Source organism: Aphis gossypii, chromosome 2 (assembly GCF_020184175.1).
Source record: "Aphis gossypii isolate Hap1 chromosome 2, ASM2018417v2, whole genome shotgun sequence".
In the NCBI taxonomy this organism is placed as follows: Eukaryota; Metazoa; Arthropoda; class Insecta; order Hemiptera; family Aphididae; genus Aphis; species Aphis gossypii.
The window spans coordinates 87170783-87195239 of NC_065531.1; the positions used below are offsets into that span (position 1 = coordinate 87170783).

General features: G+C 32.7%; 1 protein-coding gene across 3 annotated transcripts; it reads left to right on the forward strand.

Annotated features, from left to right (window-relative positions):
• The first annotated feature begins 969 nt into the window (after positions 1-969).
• On the forward strand, positions 970-24440 carry LOC114119091 (senecionine N-oxygenase-like). 3 transcript variants are annotated; one of them, XM_027980560.2, is made up of 10 exons: positions 970-1131; positions 3371-3484; positions 18008-18212; positions 18297-18438; positions 18519-18640; positions 19123-19300; positions 19357-19507; positions 19562-19725; positions 19827-22108; positions 23126-24440. In XM_027980560.2, exons 1-9 carry the CDS (start codon positions 1119-1121, stop codon positions 20190-20192), a joined length of 1455 nt encoding a protein of 484 aa, XP_027836361.1. In that variant the 5' UTR covers positions 970-1118; the 3' UTR covers positions 20193-22108; positions 23126-24440. The 3 variants fall into 3 exon arrangements, with proteins under 3 accessions (XP_027836361.1, XP_027836378.1, XP_027836369.1); XM_027980577.2 differs by lacking the exon at positions 3371-3484 and having other exon boundaries at positions 1010-1131; XM_027980568.2 differs by lacking the exons at positions 970-1131; positions 3371-3484 and adding an exon at positions 6337-6426.
• Positions 24441-24457: the final 17 nt, after the last annotated feature.

Here is a 24457-nt window from a genome sequence, read left to right on the forward strand (position 1 = left end):
TATTTAAAAAAGTTTGACAAAACAAAAGAATTTATTATCATCATTATTTTCGAATTTTTAATAACAGATCAATATTTGACCTACCTACTAACTTTTTTACTACCTACATAATATTATGTTTATTGAATGTAAAACAACGCCAATTGCATTCTTCTAATGACGAAATACCTACTAATTTCTAGTTTCTACAAAGTTTATATAGGTGTAAAAGTATATATTAAATATATTTATTGGTAATCATAGATTTGCGCAAAATTCTAAGCCAGGTTTGACTAAATTTAATTTGAAGGCGGGGGGGGCTGTCACAGCCACAATTATAGACATTTTCAATACAAACTTCGAAGTGACCCTTTTATTGATGACTAGAACATGTGAACAATCATTTTTCATTATTTCAAAAATACAATTATTCGTCAATATTGATTTAAATTTTTAATCAAATATAATCCAATAAAACAATTCAAATACCTATATAATATTATAATATTATCACATCTCGATGGACAATTAGTAGGTACATATTTAATCGTGTAAATATCTATGATTTTGATTTATTTTGTAATTAATTTTTATTGACACTTAACAGCGTTTAGGTATATTTTTAATTTAGTACACTTTTAGAACAGTAATATACGAGTTCTAACTATTATTAATAATTATGGGTTATATTGTACGTATGAATATGTGACTACGTAATAAGTATATTATCATAATCATTTATCACGTGGTCGCACCACTTGTCTGCATGTTTTTTAATAAGCGAGATTTAAAAGATAGTAGTTTTAAATTAATATAACCGGGAAGTACCTACCTACTTTAAAAGAAGATACAAACAATCACGTGATAAAAGCCAAGTTCGTATTGCCGTATAATAGTAATTAGCGTATAAGAATCGAATGGATTTAATATTTTTTTAAGATAAGTTATGAGTGATTTAGTGATTACATCTATATATAATATTAAAGAATAAACATTTAGATAGAAACTACTCGAAAAAATTAATTTATTACTTACAATGTTTTTATGTTTTCACCAATTTTGTTATTATATTGTGGATTCCCTAACTGACATATTATTACACGTGGTAGACAATAATAATACATTGATAAAAAAAAGTAATGAAACACACCGGTAAGTTTGAACACAAATCATTTTTTTTTATCGCATTTGAGATTAATTACTAACCTATTTAATACTATGTATAATTATAGTGTAATAGTATTCTTATTTTATATTTTATTTATTCGAATCTCTTACTTGCTTGTGATTGGAATTTATTTTGAACTTTGTTCGGTTACTAATTATAAGCCTAACAGCTAATATTGTAGGGTCAAACGTCATAGTAGTAAAATATTCAATAATACGGTAATGGATGCCCATTTACGTTGTTATACGCTGTACGTCTATACACAATACACGTAATATTATTGAAATACATCGACTCACATCTCAAAATATAATAACATTTTTTTAACTCGTATCTAACAGTAATAATAGTAACATACCTACTATTAGATACAAGTTAAAAAAAATTTTATTATATTTTGAAATGTGAGTTAATGCTGTATATTAATAAACTTATGTTGATATACTTTCATAGACTTTCCATTCCCAGTATAGTTCAATATAATATATATTAGCTTCTATTTACTACCATTAGTATTTAGTACATAATTAATTAGACATTTTTAAGTTAAAGGAAGTAATTTTAATTTTTACGATATCACGTGATAGATTTAATTTGCACAATAGTTATTACTTATAATAATAGTTAACAATTACTGAGGACTCTGACTATCTAAATACTAAATACCTATTAATGATAGGTACTGAATACAATTAGTCTTTACATCATGTACTCATTTTTATATATATTATGTAGAACATAACAATATAGTATTTTAAAGACGACAGACGTTACCGTAATATGAATGTTTATGATTACTTAATTTGGAAATTTGTATTGCGGAATGTGGATTAATATGAATATACTCATAATATCGTTACTTATTGTTTCATAATAAATAATATAAAGAATTACATAGAATATACTTATATATATATATATTTCAACATTTGACATTTTTTTTATACATTTATTACGTTGTCATTAAAATATGTTATTACCTATGTTTATATTGTTTATAAATTTATAATGAATATAAATTATAATATAATAAGATAATATTTTATAAGTTATGAAATTTTAAATTTTAAATTTTATTTTAACGCTGTTGAATCATGAGAGGGTTATTCTTGGCCCTCCCACCAAATAATCTTCATAATGTATAAAAAAAAATATTTAGAAATAATCGATTTAAATTTTAAAACATGAAAAAAATTATTGTAAAAAATTGGAGTTGGTAATTTATTATTATATTATTATGTATTTGAATTATAAATAATATTCAAATAAAAAACAAAAAGTAAATAAATTAAAAATACCCATCATTAATTATTTATTTTAATAATTCTAAAAATAATAATAACACGCGCCTAGGTAGGTACCTATTATTATACTAATAAGTAATAATTAATAGTATATCATTGTGGATTCTGAGCGGAGCGACAAATGTATTGATTTTACAATTATTTCTGTGTTTATGTATGTACCAAGTACTTACACATAATTTATAATAGAAATAATCCTTCGATTTTAAATTTCGATATCTTTTTTTGATAGAAGTGTGAATCTAATAGGTAAATAACTTTTGACTTTTTGAGAGATCAAATTTTTTTATAGGTAACTAAGAAAAAAATCAATTAAAAAAAAATCGAAAGTTTCACGCTAAAATTTTGAAAAAATAAAATTGTTTTTTATTGTAATTGAAAAACAAATTACCACAGATTCTTGAAATTTTCACCAAATATTTTTTGAACAATTTATAGCGATATTTGAAATTTGGTTTTTCTTTAAATATTTTTCTATAATAGTTTGTTTAGTTATAAAACTTGAAAAACAAATACAAAGTTCTTCGTACATTTTTACTATAGCTATAAAAATATTATGGATACGATATAAACTGTTCGATTTTTTTGTATTGAAATTCCAATCTTAAAAAGTTCGTCAAAACCAAGAAAATTTGAAAATTACTTTATAGTTAAAAGTATATGTACATCGTAACTTGAATTCGTTAAAACATACGTAAATCGTAATCGATTACATTGTGTTTACTAATAATTTATGTAGACTGTAGGTAACTGTATAAATACACAAGGAGAAAAATTTGCGTATCAATCAAATTGAACTTTTGCCAACAGAGAAGGTGATTTTAAATAGAACCAATAAACTTTGCCACTTGCTATATAGTATATACATACTACATTAAATTAATTGTAAAAATGTTGAAAAATATAAATGATGTTTTAGGACTCGTTCTCATGAATCCGTACGTCAAGGTTCCAATCTTAACTGTTTTAAGAATATATTTCAACAAACATCAAAATATAACTCAAAGACGTTACCACCATAGTCAAATACAAGGTAGGCAATGTTTATTATATGTATTTATTAAGCCATTAACGGACATGACAAAATAACAAACTGTATAGCAGTGGTAGTCAATCCGTGGCCACACACAGTCCTCTTTGAATAATTTTACAGCTCACGAGATTTATCACAGTTTTACAAAATATGTTAATTTTATTTTTTTATGTTTTGTTTATGTTTCTTTTAAATCTAATACGGAGATGCATATTTTTTTATTTGGTCAACTGGATTATAATGCATTTTTATTTTTTTAAGTGGTTTGCAAGAAAGATAATTTTGTTTGGGGTGTACTAATTAGGTCCGGTGCTAGGTTACTAAAAATGTGCTAATTGAGTCCGAGGATTATTTTGAGTGAAATATAAAATTAATCGTCCAGACACATCGAAAATTACGCCGCTTGCCATTACTATCAAACTTATTATGCTGTTAGCTGTGTCGCGCGTCAAAAGCTGTCCCGTCTGGATGTGCCTTAATACTATACTAAAGGTATGGAAACAACTAGAGTGATATTATTTATATCTTTTTTTTTTTTGAATGAAATAAAATAACTTGATTTTAATATAAAGAATATTTATCACATTCACATACATTTTTAATAATATAAAAAAGGTAATTTTATCATCACCTATAATACATACATTTTTACTAATATAATCCTAAAGTTAGGTCTTAGGTCCTAATCTACATTTGTAAATTTTTTTTTTTTTAAAGTTTGATGGAACTCACTCAGCTAGTATTAAACACAGACTCAATTAGTATTATACCTACTTAACATTTCAAGGGATTGTATTGGTATATACCATTATACCCTAAAACAATCCGAGACTCGATTCGTTATAAAGGTTATATTGGGACTTAGTTCGTATTTAGACATTTGATTGGGTCACCTCTGCTGTATAAGAAATACGAATGAGTAATGACGATCCTAAACACACAATAGGTTTATTTGAGTGATTTTTTTTTTTTAGTTTGTGAAAATATCTAAGAAATAAAATATAATTTATGAAAAATTAACATACCTATTTATTTAACTTCGTTCATAAAAAAAGGCCAAGGATGAAATATTTCTAATTTCACCTTATAAGTACGCCACGGATGATGGATATAATATGTACATAAATATAATTTCAGTACAATTTATAGCGAACTTTTCATTGTAATTAATCACATAACAATATTTCTCTACGATTATACTCATTCACAGTATAGGTATTCTTTTCAGTCTTTTTTAATACCTAGGTGGTATTGAAGATGTCCATTCAATATTTTTGATGAAAAATGAAAGTGTATAGAGTCAATAAACCTAAGTGATTAAGTATGATAGAAGATTAGTCATTTATTAGTGAGATTTTGATAGATACCTATATGAGTAGGGCAGTGTTTAAAAATTGTGTTTATTGTTGCGTGCCGTCAATACTTTCAACTAGCCGTTAATGGTACAATGGCATTTTATGAAAAGTTGATGTTTGTTTCAACATAAAATATTAAAATTTTATTTATTGAACTTATGACAATAATTATGAAATAGCTATATATGTAAAAAAAAAAACAGCGAGTTTTTCAACATTTCCGCTTTTGATAATTTGATGTATATTGGTTTTATGCAAATGGCCAAATTAAAGTTATCATCAGGTGTCATCGAATAATATATATTTAAATACGTAATTATATTAGAATATAATTAGCGGAAGTAGGTACACGTTAGACTCTATACTTAGTCATATTTTAATAATTTTTATTTAACACTGTCTTGTACCTATAATGGTTTATTAGATAGTTGAACGATAATTAGACAAAGACATGAATAGTAATATACTATTATGGAAGCACTATTATGTTGTACAGATAAATCTAGTCTCTATTTATAGACATAGTATTGAGGTAAAAAAATTATGTCATTAAGAAGGTAAAAGTATTGTAGAGTAGATTTTCAAAAATATAATTAAACACATTATTATGAGTTATGATATTAAGGTAAGTAAAATATGAAAATATTATTATAAATAGAGTGTATCTGTGTATACACCAGTCCAGTAAAATAAAACTTTAAAATTAAAAAGTATATAATACATATTTATATCGAGCGTAGTCGGTAATATGAAATGTAAAAACCGGATAACCTAACTTATATTTATAATAAATTAGCTTATTATTGTTTGTTATTCAAATGTACATCAAAATTCAAATCCATATAATACGATTATAACTTGCAGATTCAATAACTAAAATGCGAAATAGGTACCTGTTTTCCCATAATGGTACATTAAAAGAAGAATTTTAGGAGATGATGTATTTTATAAACGCCGTTACCAAACTGTATATAAGAAACTGTGTAATAAGACATTGAGTGTTAGAATGTATTGATCATACGATTAACACGGTTTAACGATCGAATTTCGACCAACATAATATGATACTATAAAGTTATATACATAAATATAGTAGAATAACAGGTGTTTATTCTGTACTTATATTATTATTTGTTATTTTAATTAAAATATTTAAAACAGTTAAAAATAGATTATTACTCCAACTATGATTTAGTTACATATAAAAGTCGTAAATAACAGTAGATATTTAATAATAAGAAACGAATACTATAGTTAGACCTAATTATTATCAATGACGCATATAGGTAAAACGTATAAACAATAAAATATAAACAATCGCTGAGATTTATATAGCATATACCTATACATAACTAGTAACTTACACTGATTATTGCATCACATTGGTTCTTTATCGACTTGTTTAAAGTATTGCTGGGTATATTTTATTTCGTTAATTATTATAGAAATCTAATAAACTACATATAATAATTACATGTAATAATACATGTAATAATAATTAAAAGTAAACAGACAGTTGAAGGGAACAGTCGTTCCTTGTCGTTATGTCGTTACATCTCGCAAGATCGTATCCCGTTTCACTGTCTGGTATTTATATCCCTAATTATTTTTATATTATTTTAAATCAATATTACTATTATTATTATTCAGTTATTGATTATTGACTTGTGTACAACGTACATAGTATAATGTAGTATGATATACCGGCAACCTGTATTACCTATACCTAAATTTTAGAATAAATTAAATTATTTATAATGATAATTATTTTCATGATTAAATATTGTTTAATATGAAGTCATACAAACGCGATCAATTTTTACAATAAGAATTAAGAATAATTATACAATATATAATACTGATAATTATATATACATATTATGTATGTTCAAATTTGAATTATTTTGGTTTATTATTATGTAGTTTACTAATTATCTAATTAACTTGTTATTTTATTTGTAATTGTTTTTATTTATGATTTTGCTAAAGGTTTAGGTAGGTACCTAATGATCTATGCAATTTTGTATTGCATTTAGTTAACTGAATTTCTAAGTTTAGCATTTTGAACGAAGTGATGAATATACTTATTTTACATAGTAAAATTACATAGTGTTCTTTTCTTTTTTTTTGTGTCCGTGTACAGCATAACATGTTGAAATAATGTTTAAATTTCAAACTTTAAGGGTGGTTTTTTTCCTATAGAAAAATATATCCTTGGTACATTGTAGAGGTCAAAAGTATGCATTTTTCAAAAGTTTTCAAAAAAATCGAGGAAAACAAAAAAAAAGTGACGAAAAAACAGGAATTTTCAAGCGAAACCAGTTTTCGACTAAATCGGTTTTTTTATTTGGTTGTAACTCAAAAATATATCACTCTAAATACTTGAAATTTTCACCAAATGTTTATATTAAAGTTATCTATATGCAGTTAAATTTTCAAAATATTTTGACTCTTTTTTTGAGTTATTTATAGACCACTGAAATTTTCGATTTTTCTGAGAATTTTTTTTTTGAACTGTCGATAAAAAAAATTTGGATGGCCAAAAAAACTAAAATATATAATACAAGGTTTCTTATTGTAGTTAAATCAAAAATCGTTAGTCACATTTTTTTTTATAATCACTTATAGTTCAAATTTTTACGTAATTTGTCAAAATCGCGAAAATTTAATACATCGAATGGTACGAAATACGTACCTAGTCAATATTTGAAAATTGAATAGATGTTATAGGTATTGTAAGAGCGTTAAATTTTAACTTGAAAGTTAATAAACCATAGGCGCCAAGTTTTGTAAATGCCAATTGGAGCTGAATTTACTAATTATTATCCTTAATTTTTGCCCTTCAAAATAGTTTAAATGTATGTGGTTAAAGAGTAGAGACGCAGGAAGTGGACTACTTATATAGTTATATGTCTATATGTTTAACTGTCACCTCTTAAATTAAACTCAAATTTCAATCTTTTTAATGGGGACTGCGGCTCCCGAGCACCCATGCAGTCAGCGCCCATGTAATAAACAATCTTGAGTTTTAGAGTACTTTTAATTTCTTCCAGTTATATTCTTAAATATATTTTTAAATATTTAATTTTTAAACTAATATTGTAATAGTAAGTTTATTATTAAATCTTTCTTTTATAATTATGTAGGTATTATGATGTATATTATTTGTAATTTTTATATAAGTAAATAATTAAAAAACTTAAATAGAAACAACTTAACTTGACAAAGAAATAATGAACTAGGTATAATGAATTAATTACCAAACTTAGGTACTTTACATTTTATTTTCTTACTGTTTAAATGTTATTGAAAACATTTATAAAAAATAATGGTATAATATTATGAATTTATAACTTTCAATATTCAATCCCTTCAAAAAAAAAAAAAAAAACAGTCAACAGCTGTTTATAATTCACTGCAAATATTACTAAAGGTTATTTTATCCGCTCGGTGTGTATTGCCTGTAGTACTTTTGTTTCCTAGTTTTTTAATTTCCATTAATTACTTAATAATAGTAATATGTTGCAAGGTCAAAGTTGAGTCACATATATTGTTATTGTAGTTACCGACTTATTTAGAAGTTATTTGTTTTTGGAAAATATATTAGATAACCTAGTGTGTTGGTATTTTAAAGAACTGTTTGCTTGAATTTCTGTTTAAAATGAAAAATATATCATAAAAAAAATAGGACCACGAAAATATAACAGAAACATATCGAAAATGTGAAAAAGTATTTGTATTGATTTAAACGAAAAATACAAATGGGTCTTATTAGACTATTATTTGTTATTAGATCTTTAATATAATACAAATTAAAACGTTATAAATCATAATATTATCTATGTAGTTATATAGGATATAAGTAGGTATGCGATATTGCAGAAACTTATTATAATAAGCGAAATGATGATCACTCTGTACCTTCGATACTACATAGATGTAACCGTCTATTAAGTATACAAAGTAGTTTTTTTAAAGCAGATGAACTTATTTTTTTGAACAGTACCTATATTTACGTATCTACTAGGAAGTAGTTATTTTTCTATAGAGCATACATTTATAGTTCTATATTTTTTCTTACATTTAATATTTCACAAATTAATAAAATAACTTTTTTTTTGTTATCAACATTTAGGATTTTAAATTTTTTGAATATCAGGTCACATTTTTAATTACGTTTTTCAAAGTTGAATAGTTTTTTAAAAATTGGGTATTATGGAAAATTGTGTTGTTCGAATTTTGATTGAGTAATTTTAATAATAGTTAAGTACTGCTTTAAGCCTATAAATATTTAAATTTTAAAGTAAATTTATATGAGTGGAGTATTCTGTTAATTAACATTTTTTGCATACATACATATTACCTACCCCATGCAGTGTGCTAGTGTCAGTCTACCCCAATCATATTTCAAGCTTTAAGTAGGTACTTAATTGTAGTTATACTTAACTATTTGACTAGGAATACTAGATAAAAATAAAATTTATGTAAATAAAAATTTTCAGAAAAATCTGATTTGGTCTTTGGAATATGAAATTGCAAACGTATATTGCATGCTTATTAATTATTCAAAAAGAAAAATATATTAAAACGACAACGTTAGAAAATTTCTTTTCAGAAATGTTATTTTGTAATATCTAACTTTGAACTAGATATGAACTTTTAAAAAAATATTTTTCAAAACAGAATACTTAATAGTATATTTGAAAAAAAAATTTGTTTATCTTAAAAAGTCATTCTGTTTTTCTGTAATTTCAATCGATCATTCTGTATACTAATTAGTAATTACGTAGTGGAAGCTGGTGTTATTACTATTTGGTTATTATACAAGTCCCGGGAAAATCCTATGAAAAAAAACTCATAAAAAAGATTCACTAAAAAAAAGGCCCCCCAAAAAAAAATTATTTATTTGAGCTTAACTGCTTAACATTGCATTTATGTTTTTAATCTCATTTGTTTCCTTTTCGTTGTGTAAGTTTAATTTTATGTAATGGTTTAGACACAAAATTATTGGATACTAATCAATATAAATTAAGTAAACTGTATTTTATCCATTTAAATGGATATTTTAGTACTTAGAAATACTTAGTACTCCATTAGTGTACACTATTAGTTGTTTAGGTAATACCTACATAATATCCTGAATCGCGGATGTTTCGTCACTGGCAGGCAATTATTAAGAGGACGCTATAGCGTTTTAATTTTTTTGATAAAATGAATACAATTAAAGTTATCGGTTTGAGAACTTTAGGTTTTTTTCATTTAAGTATAAAAATTTATTAGTAGCCACTATCAAAACGCTACAATATAGGTAAAGGTTAACCTACGTCTCAATGCGATTTAAAATTTTGGTAATTTTGATATAAAATATATCGAGGGAGTAAAGTTGTCCCGCGCAAAACAGTTTTTAACAATGTTACGCGTATAGAAGACAGAGACAACATATGCGGGAATAGCTAACCTAACCTTTTTTTTTTTTTTTTTTTAACGCGATATCGCTGACCGGAGAGGGACTGCTTGCGCATTGCTTCTCTCCGGCCGGCATCATTTATTGAACAAAATTACAACTTGCGAACCACGGAGGTTTCCATCGGCAGGACATGCCCCACCGACAGTCCTCGGTGGCCGCGCTTAACCTAGTGGCAGGTGGCAGGACAATACCCTACCACCCGCCCTAACCTAAGAAATTGTTTCTTCTGGCCTTCAGAGCGGTGGTAACTGCTGCCGTTGCCGCTCCGCTTCCTCCTTCTCGGCCATGACCTCCTCGGCGAACTCTTCGACAGCCTTCCAGTGATGTGGGGACTGCAGCATTTTCCCCACGAGGCTGCCCTGGTCCACCTGGCAGACCTTCTCCTGGAGAGCCCGTCGCTGCTCCCGCCATGCTTCGCATCTTAAGAGCGTGTGGGCGGCATCGTCATCCTCTTGGTCGGAACAGTGGGCGCACGCAGGCGCGGGTGCTTTGCCAATCCTGTGCAGGAACTTGTTGAAGCACCCATGGCCGGACATCAATTGCGTGAGACGATACGTCATCTCACCATGCGCCCGGCCGACCCATCGTTCCAGGTCGGGAATCAGAGTCCTGGTCCACTCTCCTTTCTCGGACTCTGATACCTGCCGCTTCCATCTGGCCATAGTCTTTCTCCGGTAATCGGCTTTCTCCTTCGCGGAGGCCGGACGTCCCTCCGATCTCCTGGTTTCGAAAGCCGACTCTCTCTCCTTGGCTAGATGTTCTATCGGCGGCAGTCCCGACAGGATGTTGGTTGCCACGTGGCTCATTGTCTTGTAGCCGCACACGCTCCTCAGTGCCGCCCTCCGCTGGACCTTCTGGATCTCGGCGACGTTTCTGGGGGCGTACTTGAGAGTACGCCTCCAGACTGGCGCCCCGTATAGGAGGACCGAGTGCACGACGCTGACGAGTAGTCTGCGCCGCGATTGCTTCGGTCCCCCCAAGTTCGGCATGAGCCTCCCCAGTGACGTCAGGATTCCCTGGGCCTTGGAGGCCGCGCTCTTCAAGTGCGGCCCGTACATCAAACGATCGTCGATGACGAGGCCCAAGTACTTCATCGTCTTGCCGAGATCCAGTTCCTCTCCTTTGAGCAAGATCCTCGGCGGGGTGTACTTGTAGCGGTGCGTGAACAGCACCGCCTCGGTCTTCTCGACCGACAGGCACAGCCCCGCTCGCTCGATCCAGCTGGTTACGGTCTCGACCGCCTCGTTTGCGCGTACCTCCAACTCCGGGGTGGTCTTCCCTTCTGCCACCACCAGGGTGTCATCCGCGAAGCATATGACATTTGTCCCCGGCGGCGTGGGAACCCGGAGTACGCCGTCGAACGCGATGTTCCACAAGAGGGGTCCGAGTACGGATCCTTGAGGGACGCCGCTTGTGACGTCCCTCCGCATCGGTCCCGACGGCGTGTCGCACTCGATGGTCCGACCGTCGAAATACGATCGGACCATGCGACGGAGATACGGGGGCACTTGCAGTTCTTCGAGTGCCCCTAGAATCTTCCTCCATCCTACGCTGTTAAAGGCGTTCTTGATGTCGAGACTGACGGCGACACAGAACTCCTGCCTGTTGCATGGCGGGATCACCAGACTCTCCATCCTCTTCACCGCGTCTTCTGTGGACCGGCCTCTGCGGAACCCGTACTGCCCGTCCGCGATTCCTCCTGCTAGCCGGACATGTTCGTCTATCCGGCGGGCCAAAAGCTCCTCCATGATCTTCCCCACGTCATTTAGCAGGCAGAGAGGCCTGTACGACGAGGGGACTCCTTCTGGCTTCTGGCCTTTTCGCAGTAGCACGAGTCGGGCAGTCTTCCATCGCGCCGGGAACTTCCCCGCCCTCAGACAGGAGTTGTACATTCCCGTCAGTAGGGAGGGGCACACGGCGTGGGTTGCACCCCACATCTTGCTGGGTATGCAGTCCGGTCCCGGCGCCTTGTTCCGTCTTCTAAACCGGTCCACTGCGGCATCCACCTCCTCCTGGGTGAAGTCTTCCATCACCAGCGAGCCGTCTTCATCCGTCTGAGCGATGTTGAGTGGCGGGTGCTGCGGGAACAACCCGTCCACCACCTCCGCGAGCACTTGGTGCTCCAGCCTGTTGACGGCCGGGGGTCCCTGGAGTTTTCGCATGACAACCTTGTATGGTTTTCCCCACGGGTCGTCATCCACCATCTTCGTCAGGTCGGCCCAGCACTTTTCCTTGCTCCTCCTGATGAGCGTGCTGAGCCGCTTGCGGGCTCCCCGGAGATCATCGCGCTCCGCCGTAGCGTCCACACCGGGTGCTCTTGCGCGCGCCCGTGTGAGGACTCTTCTCAGGCGGACGCACTCCCTCCTAGCCGACGATATCTCGTCGTTCCACCAATGAACTGGCCTCTTCCCCTGGGGGAGCGGCAGCTTCTGTTGTAGGGCGAGGTCGCACGCCATGGTGACCCCCCTTTCCAGCTCCACCGCCGCTTCTTCAGGCCCCCAATTGGGACCGCTGCTCTTAGTCCACTCTGCGAGCAGCAGTCCGGCCATTACAAGATCGTCGTCGATCTTGGTAGTGATCCAGCCTCGTCGACCGGACGACCGTGGCACTTCAACACACCCCGGCCGCCGGCCAATCTCAAACTCTATGTACCAGTGGTCGCTCATGTTCTCCACTCCGGTGAGAACGCGCCACCGGCTAGTTCGCTGGATAAGCGACTCCGAGACCAGGGTGACGTCAACGACAGACCCCGCACCTCTTCCGTGAAAAGTCGGCTCCGCTCCGACGTTGGCCACTTCTAGACGAAGGGCGTCCGCCGAAGCAGAGAGTTCCTCCCCCCTGAGATCAGTGGTCGTGCAGTTCCACGCGGCGGACTTGGCGTTGAAGTCGCCCGCCACGATGACGTCGCCCTGCCTCCTCCGCACGCTATCCTCTATCCTCGAGAGGAAGGCGCGGTAGCTCGCGATCGGCGAGTTGGGAGACGCATAGCAGCTATAAACCGACGTTCCGTCAATTCTCGCTGCCACGTAGCCGTCTCCCACTTCGACGTCGCCGACGGTCAGCCGATTATTGATGACCCCTAGTGCTGCTCCTCCTGTTGAATCGAGCAGCCAGCTCGGGGATCCGGTGACCGTTCCCGGATGCGGCTCACTGATGATGACGACATCTACCCTCCTCTCAACCACTGCCTGGCTCAGAAGGTCTTGAGCCCCTCTGCAGTGGTTGAGGTTCGACTGCAGGAAGCGGATCATTGTGGGTTTTCAGCCCCCTCTCCGCTTGGCACCCTGCAGTCCCGAGCCAAGTGCCCTTCCTTCCGGCACCGGAAACAGCGACCGCTGAGGTCTTCCCCTCTGCAGGCAGCCGCCATGTGGCCTTCCTCCTGGCACCGGAAGCAAGTTAGTCGCTTCTTCTCGGGGAGCAGCTTCACCCGGCACGTTGCCCATCCGACCTTCAGGACCCGGGCCTTGGTTAGCCGAGCCGCCGCCCGCATGGATACCTCGATGCGTGCGGTCCGGTAGCCGTCGGCGCTGCTCCTGATGAAGAACTGCTTGACATCGCAGTCCTCTACCCCCAGCGCCACCCGTAATTCCTCCGTCGTGACCGACTCTTCTACTCCCATCACCAGAATGGGGGTCATCCTAGTCGGCCGCCTGACGTTGGCCTCCGCACCCATCTTCTCCTTGAGTGTGGAGGCCAGAAGGTCGGCCTCCTCAGCCGTCTTCAACTCGAGTAGGACCTGGCCGTTCGCGGCCCTCCTCGTGCCGACCACCTCGATGCCCAACTCTTTCAGGTTAGGCACGGCGTCTTTCGCCTTCCTGATGAGGCCAGCATATGAGTCCCCTTCACCGGGGGGGCCCAAAGCTACCGCCTGCGTCTTCGGTATCCGTTTCAACAGGCGATCGGTCATGGTGGTCGGTGGGCGTGCCGGCACGCCTATCTTCTTCTTCTTTTTTTTGTTTTTTCCTTTTTTTGGGCCGCCTCTCTTCACTACCGTCGCCCAGCTCTCTCTACTCGGGCTGGCTGTGGCCTCACCAGGTTTTTGTGGGAGAGTTTGGCTGCTCCCCGCCGCCTTGTGCTGCTTCTGTTGTTGTTGCTGCTGTTGCTGTTTCTGCTGCTGTTGCTGCTTTTGCTGCTGCTGCTGCTTCTGCTGTTGTTGCTGCTCCTGCGGCTGCTGCTTCTGCGGTTGCTTCTGCTGCTTCTGCTGCTTAGATGTCCGCTTCGGCTGCTGCTCTGGCGTCTGCTCTGGCTGCTGTTTCTGTTGGTGCATTGCTTCGGTGATCGATGTTTGAGTGGCCGCACACACTCTTCTGACCAGATTGGCCTGGGTCGATGCTGTCTGTGTTGTAGCAGACTGTGTGTTGGCAGGCTTATGGTTCTTGACTGCCATGTATCGCGCCATGACCCTGTTGGTATTTGCGAGCGTCTCCTTCAATTCTTTGTGCACGTTCCTCGTATTTTGCGCAAAGGTCAACATAGAGGAGATGTAGCCTCGGGCCATGGTCAAGAGTTCATTTTCCCCTAAGGTTCCTATGTCGATGACCCTCCTTTCCTGCTTACCTGGGGCCGGTTGGCAGTTAGCAGCGCTAGTAGCATTAGGGCTACCAGGGGCCTGGCTGTTCACCCCTGGAGTCCTGCGGTCGTGGGATGACGACCGCCGGGAGCCCGCTTGCTCACTCCCGACTGCCGGCATCTGGGGGTCCGAATCCCCTGATGCGGTAACAATATCTCCGTTGTTAGCTTCCATATTGGGTTTTTAGAGTGATTTCCTTTACTTGCATTTTACCTACTGCCAGGGGATTTACAGTTACCTACTGGGTCCTTTTGCTTACGGTAGCAGGTGGTTACCATACCTGCCACCCCCAACCAGTTAAGGTCAGGGGCGGCTCTGAGGGCTCCAGCCCCAACTAGTGAAAGTCTGAGCCTGGGAGATGGGAACCTCTTGGCACCGACCGAAGTTGGTGAGCCCCCCCACCACGCCAAGGTGGGTCCCGTCAGGGGGGAGCTAACCTAACCTAACCTAACCTAACCTAAGAGGTCGTCATACCCGCATATTATGTTGTCTTCGTCTTACATGCGTACGACATAGACAAAACGCGTTTACGTAGTCTGAGTAGAACTCGCTCAATTTTGGTTCTAGAGTACCTTTAGGCTTAATTACAAAATTGAATTTTAACAATATTTCTTAGGGTAAGACGCTGCGTTTTTTATAAAAATATTTAAATTTTGAAAAGTTAAAGGTCAATTAAAAATGATGACATTTTTGATATTTCTAATCGATATAATGTGATGGTCCGCGAAAAAACCTAACCTAACAGCGAAAAATTATATTATATGATTCTTGCATCAGTGGCATGCACAGCTTTTTTGAAAGGGGGGATATTTATTTTGAACTTGTCATAGACCCGTGAGGCTTCACCCCATTATACCCCTTTCCACTGAATTTATATTTTAATTTACATTATCCTCCTGAAAAACTTAGAAAAAGCATTTTAATCTTCAACTTAAAACTTAACTCTTTTAAATTTAGGATTTCAATCTGCAACATTAATAAAAAAACTACGGGTCGACATCGGCCACCGGCGCTCTGCTTTATTATTATTTTTATAAATATACATAGGTACCTACCTACATTATATTATTCGACTATATCTGAGTCTAAATGATAAATCATGGAGCGCGATCTAATCTACTACTGAAATCTTGAATTTTAAACCTAATTTTTTTTTTCATCTAGGTAATAAATCATTACAAGAAATTCAAAGGGGGATATTATGACACCCTGATCCCCCCGTGAGCACGCCACTGATTTGGACACATACTAGTTGCGGACGAATTATTCAGGTCAATATTATAACATAAACAATTGCGGACAGGAGTTTCGTTGTCATAATATTAATTGCGTACAGAGCCTTTTTTTAAATTAAAAACCACGTGAATTGTGGACACAAATATTTCCACTTTTCAGGACTTAGGACAAGTTACCAAGAAATTGGTAGGTGAGGTTAAAAATATGTGTCTAGCAAAAGAGCAATCGTTCTTTTTAAAATTTTGTTAAATTATTTAAAGTTATTGTATAATATAATATTATATTATACTATATTTAGTTTTAATTTTGTGACAAATTTTTGTTTGAAACAACCTGTATAAATGATATTCTACTCATTTCACCACTTGAATATTGCAAAATTTGTTTGCTAATAAATGCCACCTTTTTGACTGTTTTTTTGCTCGTTTTAAATTATTAGTATAATAATAATTAGTCCAATGACTAATAATATCAATCGTCATTTATATTATATAGGTATATAATATATATATAGGTATATCGTTAATATCAAACAATAATTTCCCAATGTCTACAATCGCTGTATAAAAAAAAATAATTGGACATTTGTCCGCAATTAGTATCTTATATTTGTGTCCGCAATTCGTATGTTACCTTTTTAGATTTCGTCCGCAATTCACGTCTCACATGGTTTTTGTCACTTTGTCCGCAATTCAGAAACGCCGACTAACTTGCATAGACTTTTGTTTCCGTTAGATTTTTTTCTAGGTTTTTTCCGTGTTAATTTTTTCCGCCTACCTATTATACGATTATCTCATATCTATTTAATTTTTTTTTGCGCATTTGAAATCGGAAGTAATATTATACCTTCTGTAGTTCTGTGTGACCATTATGACATTGTTCTAGGGTGTGACGCACTGATGACGTGTACGCACTACGCGTACCTATCAAAATCTAAATGATACCTAAATGGGCTGAATGGCTAAATACTTTCTAATGTAGGTACCTATTGACAATCTTTAACTATACACTATAAACTATTAAGTTTAGAATATAGATAGTATTCTATACTATTCTATAATACTTTACGATTATACAATGTATTATACGGCTTTGATATTTGAATAGGTAGTTAAATATTAGAAATGTAATTACTTGAATTTGACGTGATCCACGATTGCAAATATTAGTAATATTTGTATGAAAATAATATTAACTTTTTTTAATATTTTTTAATTTTGTCTTAAACCAAGCTTTAGCTATAGATGTTCTCAATTTAACCATTTAATCAAAAAAAAAAAATTAACGGATATTCCCCCTTAAGAGCTGTGAGTCTGTGACATTAACTGAAATATAGGCGTTAATATTATGACGTAACAAAGTAGGTACCTAGGTACTAGGTAGATTATTGTTCTGTGGTAGAATATTCAATATATAAGTTAAAATCTAGTGTTATCACAACAGAACAATCTATCAATTCTATCACAGAGGAATTCATATTTCATAGACTATATATTTTATTCATTTTCACATTCATAGACATAATATAAGTCTATGAAAGAATTATTAGAAAATACTATATAATTACTATTATCTTAATATTATTCGTTATTATTTGTTATCAATTATCATTTGTCGAGAGTCGCGCAATATTGCGTTTAAGTTTAATTCAACAAGTATAAGTACTCAAATGGATAAAATTGATAATAATCTCATTGTGTGATTTACAATTCGACTTTCAAGTGGCAATTCTCGCTTCGTTTGTTTTATTGTTGATTTAAATCGAAAGCTCTCTGCCTAACGGACGCATACTTATTACCTATACCCTAGAATTTTTATATTCAGTGTCTTTAGCACATAGTGATACTTTAATAAAATAACACATCTGTTAACCACTATGTCTTCGTGTACTAAAGAAACAAACAAAAAAATCATTGGAATCATTGGCTGCGGGGCATCTGGTTTAGCGGCTTTAAAAAATTTTGCAGCCGAAGATTCACTGTTCAAATGCGTTGCGTTTGAACAGACTGCCAGCATAGGAGGTACTTGGGTCTATACAGATGATGTCGACCGAGATCAGTATGGCTTACCAGTTCACTCCAGCATGTACAAAAGCCTGAGGTATATATGTGAATGTATTGCAATTGTTAGGTAACACTTGTCATATTATGTACTTATGTTTCAACATATTGCCTTTATTATCAGGTCAAATTTGCCAAAAGAAATTATGGAATTAAGTGGATTTCCACATACAGGCGTTGGGGATGCTTGCTACTTTCCAGCTTCATACATACAGAAATATCTGAATGATTTTACTGATCATTTTAATTTAAGACCATATATTAAGGTTAGTCAAATAATACTATCTGAAATTAAAAATTATGATATTTATCCTACTTAAGTATTGTTGTTGTATTTTATGTCTAGTTTAATCATCATGTGGAAAAAGTAAGACCTATCAATGACAGTCAATGGGAAGTAAATGTTCTCAATTTGCAACAACAAAGTAAAGAAACTTACATCTTTGATGCATTGGTGATATGTGTTGGGTAAGTAATTGTAAACGTATTAATGGTTTTTAAAATAAATAAATTTTAAAATTTATCTTAGGTATTCTATTTAAATTTAAGAAATACCTAACTGAAACACATAATTATCATAATTAATTGAATTAAAATCTTCTTTGTTCCTAAATATTTTTTTAAAGAATTGTATTTTATGTAAGGTATATATTAGGTATGTCATATTAATTAATATAGTATAGGTATTGATAACTATGTACTTACTCCTCAACACTGTTATTCATTTAAACTTGTTGGCTATAATTTAATTACTTTATTACTGTTTAGTAAATACACACTATGTGTAATATGTTTTGTACCTTCTGTAATGTTTTATTTTTTTTTATAATCAAAGTTAATTTAATTAAAAAATAAATAAAAAATAATCTTTTGCAAAAATTAAGTATAAATATATTCTATGTATTTATACTTTGATGTAATTTACCTATTTAACCTTGTTCACATTCTAGTAATTATAGCAACCCTGCTATTCCAAATGTTAAGGGTTCCAACATATTCAGAGGAAAAATCATGCATAGTCATAGCTATAGAGATGCAGATTTATTTAAAGGAAATTCGGTATTAGTTATTGGCTGTGGTGCATCTGGCCTAGATATATCATTTGGTGCATCAAAAGTAGCGGACAAGGTAATCTTTAAAATAATCTTTAAGCTTATCTATTAATAATTTAAACATAATTTTAGGTTTTCTTGAGTCATCATAATCCTCAATTAATGAAGTTGAAAATTCCATCTAATTATTTTCACAAGACCGATGTTAAGGAAATTGTTGAAGATGGTGTTATTTTTCAAGATGGCTCTTATGAAAAAATTGACACTATAGTATACTGTACAGGTAAGTTAAAAAAAATTATTTTTTTCAGTGTTGCTTATTGATTTTTTTTTTTAGGATATACATATAAATATCCATTTTTAAGTAATGAATGTGGAATAAATGTTGAAAATAATGTTATTAAAAATCTTTTTAAGCATATGATTAATATTGAATATCCAACAATGGCATTTATTGGTGTACCTAGAAACACTACAGGGTTTTATTTATTTGATTTTCAGGTAATTTAAAATAATTATATATATATATATATATATATATTATGAGCAATTAAGCAATTTAAAAATATATATTTTGGTTATCATTTATATAATATTTGCAGTCCAGAATTTTTAAAAAGATTTTGGAAGGTGGTGTGAAATTGCCTGATAAAAGAGAAATGCTTCAAGATACCTATGATGAAATTGAGGCTCGATTGGCTAGTGGTCAGAGATTAAAGGATCTTCATGCACTGGGTAAAACAAAGTGGGCAATGCATTATTACACAACAGTTTCGAAATTTGCTGGTGTAGAACACCCACCACCAGTGTTATTACAAATATATTTTGATGGTCTAGCGAGGCTTTCAGAAGATTTTTTGAACTTTAGAGGTGATAAATACCAAATTATTGATAGAGAACATTATAAGGTACAATATTTTGACCGAAATGATACAATTATTAAAAAACAAATTTTATATTCTTTTTAAAATTTTATTACGTAATAACTTTAAATTATATTTTGTTAAATATTTGTTTTTTAGAGTTTAAATTTGTTACATTGATTATTATACATTTTATTTTATCATATATTATAGAAATATATTTTATGTATCATGCTGTTTGTAAATGTCTTACAACCAAGTTAAATGTTTAACAAAATTGTGATTATATTATCTATTATTTAGTGTTAAATAATTTAAGGTTAATACATCTACAACCTATCTTATACTAGTTAAACTTCAACATTATCAACTAATGACCATGTCAGTTTAAATTAATTTGTTGATAAAACATTATTGATTTTATGAATCGTGTACACAGGGAATTTAGTGGATTACATTCTCCCTCTAAAATTTAGATTTTATATTATAATAAAGGGTGGTCAAATGAGTAACGCTCTGCTGTATAGTAGGTCACTATAATTGATGTATTAAATTTGAATCCAATGATAGGTATCATTGTATACGAAAAATAATTCTGAACAAAGATGATTTATCAGCCTAGGATATAATTTCCAGTGGTTGGTGAAAAAAGTGGTTTATGTTTTAATGGCCATTAATACATTATAAAATTTAAGTTATTTTATAACTATTGTAAGCTAAACTTATGGAAAATCTTGTATTAGATTTTCAACTCTTAGCTACCTATACAAACATTTTTATGAATTATACTTACAAAATAATTTGCAAATATTCATGATTTTGACGAATTTTTGTTAATATTTGAATTTCAAATGCTAATAAAGAAAAAATGTGCGTATGTATTCTTATAATTTTTAAATCACTAAAAGACTAACTTATGAAGAACTATGTATTATATTAATTGTGTTATTATATATTATATTAAGTTTTTTTGAGCACTCAACATTTTTTTATTGACACTTCAAAAAAAGTCAAAATATTTTGAAAATTTAACTGTATAATTATTATATATAACACTAATATAAACATTTGGTCAATATTTCAAGTATTTACAGTGATTCATCTGAGTTACAACCATATAAAAAACAAATTTGGATGAAAACTGGTTTTGTGTAAAAATTCCAGATTTTCCATCACTTTTTTTTGTTTTTTGAATTTTTCTGAAAATTGTTGGAAAATACTTACTTTTGACCTCTATAAACCATCAAAAATATTCACTTAGCCATCAAAAACCACCTTCAAAGTTAGAAATTGAAACATTATTTTGACAAGTTATGCTGTACACAAAACAAAAAATATACATATATACATTTTAAAATCAATATATTCATCATTTTGTTCAAAATCTAAAATACATTTTTTATGTAACCTACAAATTTATATATATTGTGAAAATTTGCAAGTAATTTTGTAGTTGAAAAATAATAATTTTTTTTTGTTTTATATCAAAGGTTTAAAAATTCAATACTAAGTTTTCCTTCAAATAACTATAGAGAAAAACTCAAACCATCATTATAGGAAAAATTTTAAGTGCGTTTGAATTTTAAATTTTTACGATATTGCGTAACAATAACAATTTATCCTCAAACAATTTTAAATATTTGTTATTATTCAAAAAGTATTAGTTGTAAGAACTTGAACATTTCACCAGTTATTTAGATTGGCATTTACTTTACATGATTTTCTTTTCAAAATATTTTACTTATTTTAATGCTATTTATAGGCATTTGAAATATTCATTTTTGTAATATTTTTTTTTTTATTATAAATATCGATAATTTTTTTTGGCTGAGTCAAAATTCATGAAAATTTAATGCAAAGTTCCTCATAAGTTATTATTTTAGTGATTCAAAAATAATAAGAATACATAGGCACAATTTTTTTTATTAGCATTTGAAATTCAAATATTGATAAAAATTCGTCAAAATCGTGAATATTTGCAAATTATTTTGTAAGTATGATTCATATAAATGTTTATATAGGTAGCAGTGGCGCAATTATCGGGAGTGTTGGGTGTGCAATTCACAGGGGCCCCCGGTTTTTGGGGGCCCCAATTTCTGAGATCTCTTGTATGATATTTCTACTATAATCTGTAATGGTAATCTATAATCGGTAGTGGGTATCACAATGCGGGTATAGAGTCAATAGTGAATAGAGTATTGAAATTTCTTATCAGTCATGACAATTTATGTACGGCTGTCGATAATAAAACATAAAAACCTATCTATTTATAGAATACTTGTATTGATAACCGACAATAATATTAAATATTAAGACAGATAATATTATAGGATTAGTTTATTACTAAAAAAAGTTAATGACCATTTCCATTTTCTACATCCATCAATATTAGTTTCAAGTAAAGAAGAAGAAATAGTCAAAGCTTCTTATGATTTTGTACAATTATATCATGATGACATAAGTCCAGATTTTACACGTCAATTATTATCCATAAAAGAATTGTTTGCAAATATTTCAGGCATAAAATATATAAAAGATCTGGCCATATTTATTTTAGAAAATGATTTTAGCACTACATACAGTGATGTATTAAGTGCATGTCTTATTTATTTAACGTTACCCGTAACAGTTGCTTCGGCAGAGAGATCTTTCTCAAAATTAAAATTGATAAAGAATTACCTGCGAAACTCAATTGGCCAAGATCGTCTTTCCAACATCAGTATATTAAACATAGAAAAAGAAAAAACAGCTGACTTGGATATAAACAAAATAATTAACGACTTTGCTGCCATAAAAACAAGAAAAATTAATTTTTATACTTGATTTTATAAAAAAAATTATGTAAATTTTAAATAATTAAACAGTTTAAAAAAATAATTATATGACATATTGACATGTGAGAAAACAATATTTTTAGAGTTATAATAAATAAGGTACCTAATATCGTTTATGACTATTTTTTTTTTTTTTAGCAGGTAAGGGCCCCAATCTGGACATTTTCACATGGGCCCCTTATTATCAAGTTGCGCCACTGATAGGTAGCTAAGAGTTGAAAATTTAATACAAGATTTTCCATAAGTTTAGCTTACAATAGTTATAAAATAACTTAAACTTTATAGTGTATTCAGGCCATTAAAACATAAACCACCTTTTTCACCAACCACTGGAAATTATATCCTAGGCTGAGAAATCATCTTCGTTCAGAATCGTTTTTCGCATACAATGATACCTATCAATGGATTCCAATTTAACACTCTTATAGTATATAATAGTGATTCACACGGCACCTAATGTACATCAAAGCGCTCACTTGACCGACTTTTTTAAACAATTTCTTCATTGCTTGTATTAATTTTTCTGCTAACAGATTTGATAGAGCATAGTTTGGACTTGAAGTAGGTAACATGCTCTATAGTTTATACCCCAATTAAACAAGTATTATTTAATCCAATGATAAATGTGCTATTTCTATAAATTTAGAATAGTAGTCTACTTCTAATAAATAAATGTTGTTATCAAAGTGAAAAATATCAGTTTTTAATTTAAACTAAGGTAGTTGAGAAATATCAATGGAATTTAAGGTTCTTTTGAATTATTATTTCTGTATTTCATAAATGCCTCACAATTTTCAACAATATTTTTTTATATCTTAGTTTGTATAAAGCCAAAATATCAAATCTTTTATTAAATTTTTTCATCTCTTATACTCATGTGACCTTCATTAACTAATTTTAACATTTCGGGTCTAAACTTTATGGAAACGAGAACAATTGTTTTTAAAAATTAAGTTATCAATCAACAATCATACATACGTCTTCTTTAAAAGTCCAGTATGGTTTAAGAATTTCATTAATTGCATTTTTATTCTCTGGCCAACCATTCTTTATGGTTTCAATTATTTATTGAAATACAGAATTATTTAATGTTTCTTTTTTATCAAATTTAATGTATATTTTGAATTAAATTTTGAACATGTAAAATTACATTATTTATAATTTCATCATCTTCAGTTATATCAGTTTTATTAATTGTAGCCCTAGATAAAGTATCAGCAATTTTAAGTAATCTACCAGGAATAATGAATAAATGTTAATTTGAGATCATAAGGTTGTAATTTAAGCATCATGAGTAGGATACGGACTGGAACAGAATAAAGAGATTTCGCGAAAAGTGTGACTAGTGCCTTATGATCAGTTTGCACAATAGTTGTTTGACTATACTAATATTTATGAAATTTGGTCGCAACTAATCATTATTGCATAAAGTTCTTTTTCAATTTTCACAAAATTTTATTGACTTTCTGTTAATGATTTTGAAGCATACGCCTTATAATAAAATTATAATTTATTGTTACTAATTGTGTTTTTTAT